Source organism: Poecilia reticulata, linkage group LG2 (genome assembly GCF_000633615.1).
Source record: "Poecilia reticulata strain Guanapo linkage group LG2, Guppy_female_1.0+MT, whole genome shotgun sequence".
In the NCBI taxonomy this organism is placed as follows: domain Eukaryota; kingdom Metazoa; phylum Chordata; class Actinopteri; order Cyprinodontiformes; family Poeciliidae; genus Poecilia; species Poecilia reticulata.
In genome coordinates, this window is record NC_024332.1 from 23,344,723 (window position 1) to 23,352,771 (window position 8,049).

An 8,049-nucleotide genomic window follows, 5' to 3' on the forward strand; every position below is an offset into this window, starting at 1 on the left:
ACCTCCAGCTCAGAGGGGAGGACTGTCTTTATTACACTAAATTATTTTTTGATTGGTTAAAAACCTGTAGATGGAAATATGCGTAATTCGCTTTTTTTTTTTTTTTGGTGACATATTAAACGGACGCCCAAAATTCGCGTGACAACTTGATGGAAATACGATTAGAAAATTGTGGCAAACTTCCGTTTTCTCTGACTGCCAGTAACTTTATTTTACTTTCCACTCCGCATGTATTTGCTGCTTCTTGTTCTGTCGTATAAAATCCTAATAACACACACTGAGGTGTGTTGTGGTTACAACATGTTGGAATACTTTTACAAGGCGCTGGATGTGGGGCTGGGATGAAACCTGGTGTTTACGCCGGGGTGAATCGCTCATTACATTCTCAAGTGGAACACAGGAGAGGATGGAAGAGGAAAAACAGACGCTTTCTTGTCCGAAACGGGTCTGAACGTGTTTCAGAATGACTGAGATGTTGTAACAAAACGCAAGTTCTCAAAGTAATTTGAGCTCAGCTTGTGCTAAAACATAATCAAGCATTCTCCTTCTTCCTGTCTATCAGTGTATCAACTCTCTGACTTAACCGTCTCGTGGTCTTAAGGGACTCGGTCAATTTGGACCCCGCAAGCTTTTTAATCTATGCTTGGTCCGGCGGGGTCGCACTGACCCCGTGTGCGTTTTTACGAGTCTTTTTTGTGTGTGTGTGTGTGTGTGTTGTTGTTGCGTCTTAGGTCACGCTAAGACCTCGGGTTCAATGTCTCCACCGGTTCTGAGCTGCTCAGACTGTCCGACTATATGTGTAACCTGGGGCATCACGTTCTGTCGTCTGCGTTTGCAACATACAAATGTCCACCTGTATGATCACGTGAGCCTCGTGTCCCCCCTCCTGTCACACTAACACCTGTCTTTCTCTCCTCGCCCGCCTGCTTCTCTTCTTGTCTCCGTCTCTCTGCCGATGTGTGTTGTCCGGCCTCCCTGTGTCTCCCTGTGCTGCCCCCTTCAGGTCGGAGGTTTAGCATAATGTGTAACGACTCGGTCCTGTCCGCAGGCTTCCAGATAGACACCCCGGACAGCCTCGGGAGAACGTGCCTGCATGCAGCAGCTGCTGGAGGGTGAGTGCCGCTGTTCGCAGATTGGGCCGCCTTGAACTTCATGAATTCATCTGATATTGTGGCAGAATTATTTTTCACTCAAGTAAAGTAGAAAAAAAAAGTCACCAAGTGTTATTCCGAAATTTTATTTTAAACACCTAAATGAAAATAACCCAACCCTTTGTAAACATTAACAGCCACACATTTCCATTAACCAGGTTTCTGTTTCTGTTTCTGTGCAGTAATGTGGACTGTGTCAAACTGCTGCTGAGCAGTGGGGGGGAACACAACCGCAGAGACAAATGTGGCAGGTAGGAAACAGCAGCCTGTCACTGAGCCATGCTTCAGTCTGCTTAAATTCTCTCATGTTGACTTGTTGCCTCAGACGGGGTCTTGTTTCCTCTATTTTATTTTGTTTCTCCGTGTCCCTCAGGACTCCGCTTCATTATGCAGCAGCCAGCCGTCACTTCCAGTGTCTGGAGACCCTGGTAGCTTGTGGCATTGACATTAATGCGACCGACCAGTGGGGGCGCTCTGCCCTGCACTACGCTGCAGCCTCAGACCTGGACAGAAGGTGAGCTGGTACAGAGTCTGTTACCTGCTCAGGTAACATGATGCCACACACCAGGCCTGTCCACAAGATGTGTTCTGATTATCTGATTAGGGAATTTGGCCGATATTAACCGCTATGGCCTATAACTTGTATTTACCAAAACTTTATTCTTTCTACACCTTTGAAAAAAATAAGCAACCAGAAACAGACAGAAACAAAGTGAAAATAAGAATTTATTGTTTATATCTGCCCAGTTTTATTTATTATGCTGATCCCAATGTTAAAAACACAGTCGTTACTCTTTAGTTATAATACAGTCAGATCTAGATCAATCCAAAAAAAAAGGAAATTAGTTCTTCGTTTATATCAAATAATCACAGGCATACATTTTGTGTCATAATTTTTTCAGTGTTCTGCAATAATGTCCGTCTGTAAATTCACAGAAATGTCTTTTTTTTTCACCTTGCTCGCCTCGTCCCATTCCTAAACGGTCGGCTCATGATGCTGCACGGTCGGCTCATGATGCTGCACCGTCCATTTTTTTTTTCATTTTCGTTTCCCAGAGGCCAAAATAGCTTTCCATTCCACACAGCAGTTATCTAGAGAGCTCTATTTAAAAAGCCATGGTGGGCCGGATTTGGCCCCCAGTCCTTGAGTTCGACACGTGTTTCAGAGCATGCTGGTAATAGTGCTGTAAAATAAGCGGTGAGATGACGCCGTTTATGCTAACATTTACTTTCAACCCCTCCACAGGCGGCGTGTCGCCCTGGAGCCAGAGAGCGAGGGAGTGCAGGCGGAGAGGGAGAAGGAGGCTGCGCTGTGAGGGGAAACGTTCGGACATGTTGGATGTTCTGCTGCCGGTTGCTCCCTCCGCTGAGTCTCTGTGTTTGTGTTGCAGATGTTTGGAGTTCCTGCTGCAGAGCGGAGCCACAGCCTCGGTCAAAGACAAACAGGGCTACAGTCCTGTCCATTACGCTGCCGCCTTCGGACACAGGCACTGTCTGGAACTGGTTGGTCCCCACACACACACACACACGCACGCGCACACACACGCACGCACGCACACACACACGCACACACACACACACACACACACACACATACAGCCCAGTGAGATCTAACAAAGACACAGTAACTTGTGGATTTTTTGTTTGTTTTTTGGACTAAAACTGCCTGTAAGGACTTTCACCCTGCAGTCGTTGCCATGTTATGTTGGTTTGATGCTGGTGAAAGCAGCGACTTGTCATTCTGAATGTTTGCTCATGTTAATGTGTTCAGCTGTTATTTTGGGAAGGGAATGGGCTTTCTGTGCATGGCCAAAGGCTGAAGGAAGTGATAAAATAATTGTGCAGTATCTCCCTTATAATCCACATCGCAGCATCTTAACTTTTGAATCTCTTTTTTTCTAGTGAATAGACTAGGATGATATTGGATCTAACATTTTTCTGACAGTCTTTTCCATCTTTTGTCGGGATTAGTTGAATTAGCTAACTGTAAAGTCTCTGTGTGTTTTTGCTAGACTGTAAATAAATCCCAGGTGGGCTGGAAGTTTTCTAAGTGTCTGAATGTAAACATCCTGCCTCTGTAGGAATAGTTGAAATGCCTGATCCAGCTAAAACACTGCTGGATCCCATAAACAGCCAGTTCATCATCCCTAATAATCCCTCACCTTAATCTGAGATATTATTCAAATATTCTGAAAAAAAAGGTGATTAAAGCTTCCACACCTCCATAAGCATCCTTTAATCCCATCTTTCTGAGGCCAGCCAGCCGGGTCTCATGCTGGTTTTGTTCTGACCTGCAGCTGCTGAACAGAGACGATGGGCCTCAAGAAGATCCTGAGTCTCCTCATGCCAGGAGCCCTCTGCACCTCGCTGTAAGTCGTCTCTGTTCTCCTGCTCGTCTTTACTGTAATCCACATAACGTCATGCGTTATGAGCAAAGGTGTTCCATAAGGTCGGTTTTCAAGTAAAGTTAATAGTAAATGATTTAATACATCATCTCTACTGGTTTGTTTCTGCTTTATTTATGTCAACAAAATGTTTTTAAAAGGAGCAGTATTATGGAAAATCCAATTTTTGTCATCTTGTATTATTTCCTCATCAAAAACATATCTGGAGTTTTGCTTTGATTTTTCCATGCATGTTTGAGAAATCCTTTAATCTCCATGGCAACCATTGAGTTGTTCTCTACACCTGGATGGACCGAGCCCCGTTTTGACAACGAAGCTCCTCAGAGCTGCAGTATAGAGCAGCCCTCCCGCTCAGCTCCTTCAGACTAGCCAGCAGCAATTAGCAAACACCTGGTGGAGCTGAGCATCAGCTGAGCTCATTATAGGAGCTACTTCTCAGTGAAATGCTGGTAAAAACTTTGTTAAAGGGTTAATAGAGGAGCCATGACTTACCGAAGGCGGAGCTTCAGAAAAAACAGGATTTTCTTAAAGAGACAGGCAAAAGTCTGTCACTTTCATGGTGTTCAAACACAAAGTCAAATTTCTTTTAAGTCAAGCATCTTATAACAACTGAAGGCACAATGGCTGTTTGATTATTCTATAAAATGGCTGGAAAACACCTAACACTGCCCCATTAAGAGATTTTAATGAGGAATTATTAATCGTTTTCCTGTTAAACGTTTTTTTATTGACGTTTTTAACTCTGAGCTCGTTTTTCCGTCAGGCGTACCACGGCCACGCCCAGGCTCTGGAAGTCCTGCTGCAGGGGGAGAGGGAGGTGGACCAGACAGACGAGGCAGGACGGACCCCTCTGGCCCTGGCCGCCCTCCGGGGCCACACCGACTGCGTTCACACGCTCCTCAGCCAGGGGGCGTCGCCACACTCCAGTGACCAGCAGTACGGCCGTTCACCTGTTCACCTGGCAGGTGGGTTAACGGTCATGGATAGAGTTCAGGTTAAATTTTAGATTTTCGATCAAATCGCCTTTCATTTAGAGGGAACGGTTAGTCCAGCGCTGCAACCAGGCTTAAGTCACGGTTATAAAGTCTTTGTCTTGTTTGGATCCAGTTTTTGTGGCACTATTCAACAGTTAGTCAGCTGACCAACGTCTGCTCCTCTTCTCAGTGATGAACGGCCATACGACGTGTGTGCGCCTCCTGCTGGATGAATCGGACGGTGCGGAGCTCATTGATGCCGCCGACTCTCAGGGACAGTGAGTTGTGCTCTTCCCTTCTGCCTTCCCGCATTATTATTGTGTCTGTTGCTTTAAGGAAGCGTCGTCCCTGTTTCCTGCAGGACGCCTCTGATGCTGGCGGTGGCTGGAGGTCACGTCGACGCCGTGTCGCTGCTGCTGGAGCGGGAGGCCAACGTCAACATGGCCGACAGCCACGGCCTCACAGCCCTCCACCTCGGGGTGAGTCTCCATCACAGGGCTCTGCAGCCTTTATCAAGCTACATACAAATTGTTTAGCGCTGCAGATGTTACATAGCCTTTAAAAAAAAGACAATATTTAATAATAAAAAAAAAATCTACTGTAAGAAATTATTTTAAAAAATGCAGTTTTGTTTCTTAGGTTTTAAAGAATAATATACATAAAAAAAAAGGAATGGATACCTTTAATTTGATGGAATATTTGTATTTGGGGAAAAAAGAAATGTAGTAAAAGTAGATGGTTAATGCAGTGATAATTTTAGGGTTGCAACTAAATTACTTTAGTAATCGATTATTTTGACGATTCATTTAATAAAATAATTATCACAGTCAGCTAATTTTTCATTTATTGATTCAATCTTATTTTATGCAATACATAAAAAAGTAAATAAGAAGATACGGCAATTCTTTTTAAAGTAGCAAAATAAACATTTTACTGCCTAAAACTGAGTAACAGCACTCCTCTGGTGAACACTTGATAATTTGTAGCAAATGATTCATCTTCAGCTAAATAATCCTTCTAACATCATGTGGAGAAAAGTTTAGCTCCACAGCTAAAGTTGCCGCATACGAGGTTTGTTTTAAACAATTTGAACCAGGTGAAGCTAAAAATGCCACTTGAGGAGTTCTGTGTCGAACATAATTATAGATAAGGTTTTTTATTGTATTTACAAAATGGACATTATTTATTTTGTATGTAATCCTGTTTAAATTATTGCTCAGAATGTGTCGTTCTTTCAGCAGATGGCCTTTTGTAGAGTGTGTATACTCCAGATTATTGAACTGATAGATTCTTTTAGTATCATTCTGTTGTGAACATTTGATGCAATTATTCCATGAACGTGTTTCAAAACGCTGGCATTTCTTATCATATCTGTATTTACAAACAACAGTTCGTTATATGGGATTTTTAGTTCACTCTTTAAGGGCCGTCGTGAAAGATCCAAAGAGCCACTTGTGGCCCCGGAGCCGCAGGTTGCAGAGCGCTGATCCAGCCGATGCCGGTCATGAATGAGTCTGTCAGACCTGCTGCTGTTGATCATGTGACTGTTCCTGTGAAGTCACACTCTGACCTGCTCTCTGTCCACCCCAGCTGCTGTGTGGTCAGGAGGAGTGCATCCAGTGTCTGCTGGAGCAAGAGGCCTCGGTGTTGCTAGGAGACTCTCGGGGTCGCACCGCCATCCACCTGGCCGCCGCGCGAGGCCACGCCTCCTGGCTGAGCGAGCTTCTGAGCATTGCCTGCTCAGAGTCGCCCTCTCTGCCCCCACTGAGAGACCAAGGCGGGTACACGCCTCTGCACTGGGCCTGCTACTACGGTTAGTGACTGAAAGACGCCCAGTGCTGGGAGAAGGTCGGGTCCACTGGATGACTGTCAGGAACTCACTGGACTGTTTTTAAGCTAAATCTGCCAAAGTTAGGCAAATACTCCAACTGTGCAGAAATATTGTTTTCCAAAAGATTATTCAGCTGTATAGGTTCATTTGAAATTAAAATGTTCAAAACATGCAGGTTTATGAAAACGAGGACAACATTTTTACAGAATAAATTTCCACAAATGAAAACATAAACCCAGATAAATAAACTCCACTGGTCCCCCCCTGACGATGAGTGTGTGTTTCCAGGCCATGAAGGGTGTGTGGAGGTTCTGCTGGAGCAGAAAGGCTGCCGGTGCATTGACGGGAATCCGTTCACTCCTCTACACTGCGCGGTGTAAGTCTGTCTGCCGGCTCTCTCTGCGGCTCTCTTGTTATGCCGTTTCTGCGTCCTTCATGTGTCGATGCTTAAATTGCCAGGTTGAACGATCACGAGCCGTGTGCGTCGCTRCTGCTGGAGGCCATGGGGTCGGACATCGCTGGCTGCAGTGACGCTAAGGGCAGGTAAGGCGTCGGTGTGAAGGCACTGGTGCTGCGGCGCCATCAGTCGGCGCTGCATCGCAGCTTTTTACTCTGTTTTCGCTCCTGCAGGACTCCTCTCCATGCCGCGGCGTTCAGCGGCCACGTAGACTGCATCCAGCTGCTCCTTTCCCATGATGCACCTGTGGACCCCGCAGACCAGTCAGGCCGCACTGCACTCATGATGGCAGCTGAGAAGGGCCGGGCCGAAGCTCTTGGTGATGATTCCTGTTTTGGCGCTTTTCCACCTTTAGCTCGACTCGACTCTGCACAGTTCTGGTTTTCCAGAAGATTAACAGGTGCAAGCAGGCGGGGTCTTTATATGGATGACCAAACTAGCACTGTGCAATATTTTGTATGTTGGTACTAATACTGAGGCTGATACTTTTCATTTAAGATTTATATATCATCAGATTTCAGACCTTTTATGTATTTTTGTGTTTGTTCCTTTCTATTAATTTGTTCAAACAAAATTTATAGGTATCTACAAAATGCTTTAATAACACATGAACATGGTTTATGTGCATTTTTCCTAAAGGTGCAAAAATGATCGTTCGTGAGCAAATCGCAACCAAATCTGTTTTGAGATAGAGTTGAGAAACTACTAGACCTGTGATGATAACATATGTGCTGGATAATAACATAAATAATGTAACTTCTAGAGGAAAACCATGAGAGTTTTCTCTCTAGGTTTTTAATTTGAAAAACATTTTTTTTGGTTTGGTTTCTTTTGGTGACTTTTTTTCTTCTGATTTTTAATTTTTCTAGTTTTTAATTTAAACCTAGAGAAAATCTGTAACTGTGTAGAGTCAAGTTGAGCCTTGTCGAGCAGGTGCCAGTGGAAAATGACCATCTGAGTCCATTTAAAAACCTTCCCAGCAGTCAGTCTGGTTGTTGGTTTAGCTGCATATTAACGTGGCTCTCTTGCAGACTTGCTGTTGACCAGCGCGAACGCCAACCTCAGTCTAACAGAGAAAGATGGCAACACTGCCCTGCATCTGGCTTGCAGTAATGTAAGTGCATAGCTTTAGTTTTTGCTAATGTGGTATGCTAACTTTAGCACATTTGCTCTCTGTTTTGAAACGAGTTGCTTGTAATTCAGCTTGTGGCCGACTGTGTGTATGTGTGTA

General features: G+C 44.6%; 1 protein-coding gene across 3 annotated transcripts in view; it reads left to right on the top strand.

Moving 5' to 3' along the window:
- Nucleotides 1-8,049, top strand: part of ankrd44 (ankyrin repeat domain 44) — a 34,031-nt gene that overhangs the window by 20,757 nt on the left and 5,225 nt on the right. For 2 of the 3 annotated variants that reach the window (XM_008437663.2, XM_008437677.2), the window contains exons 12-25: nucleotides 1,004-1,112; nucleotides 1,334-1,402; nucleotides 1,525-1,665; nucleotides 2,398-2,463; nucleotides 2,543-2,654; nucleotides 3,449-3,520; nucleotides 4,320-4,521; nucleotides 4,721-4,808; nucleotides 4,892-5,009; nucleotides 6,121-6,343; nucleotides 6,650-6,737; nucleotides 6,821-6,904; nucleotides 6,992-7,137; nucleotides 7,850-7,932. In XM_008437663.2, coding sequence (XP_008435885.1) covers nucleotides 1,004-1,112; nucleotides 1,334-1,402; nucleotides 1,525-1,665; nucleotides 2,398-2,463; nucleotides 2,543-2,654; nucleotides 3,449-3,520; nucleotides 4,320-4,521; nucleotides 4,721-4,808; nucleotides 4,892-5,009; nucleotides 6,121-6,343; nucleotides 6,650-6,737; nucleotides 6,821-6,904; nucleotides 6,992-7,137; nucleotides 7,850-7,932 — 1,601 coding nt within the window. The remainder of the gene's footprint in view (nucleotides 1-1,003; nucleotides 1,113-1,333; nucleotides 1,403-1,524; nucleotides 1,666-2,397; nucleotides 2,464-2,542; nucleotides 2,655-3,448; nucleotides 3,521-4,319; nucleotides 4,522-4,720; nucleotides 4,809-4,891; nucleotides 5,010-6,120; nucleotides 6,344-6,649; nucleotides 6,738-6,820; nucleotides 6,905-6,991; nucleotides 7,138-7,849; nucleotides 7,933-8,049) is intronic. The other variant, XM_008437671.2, reaches the window with a different exon arrangement.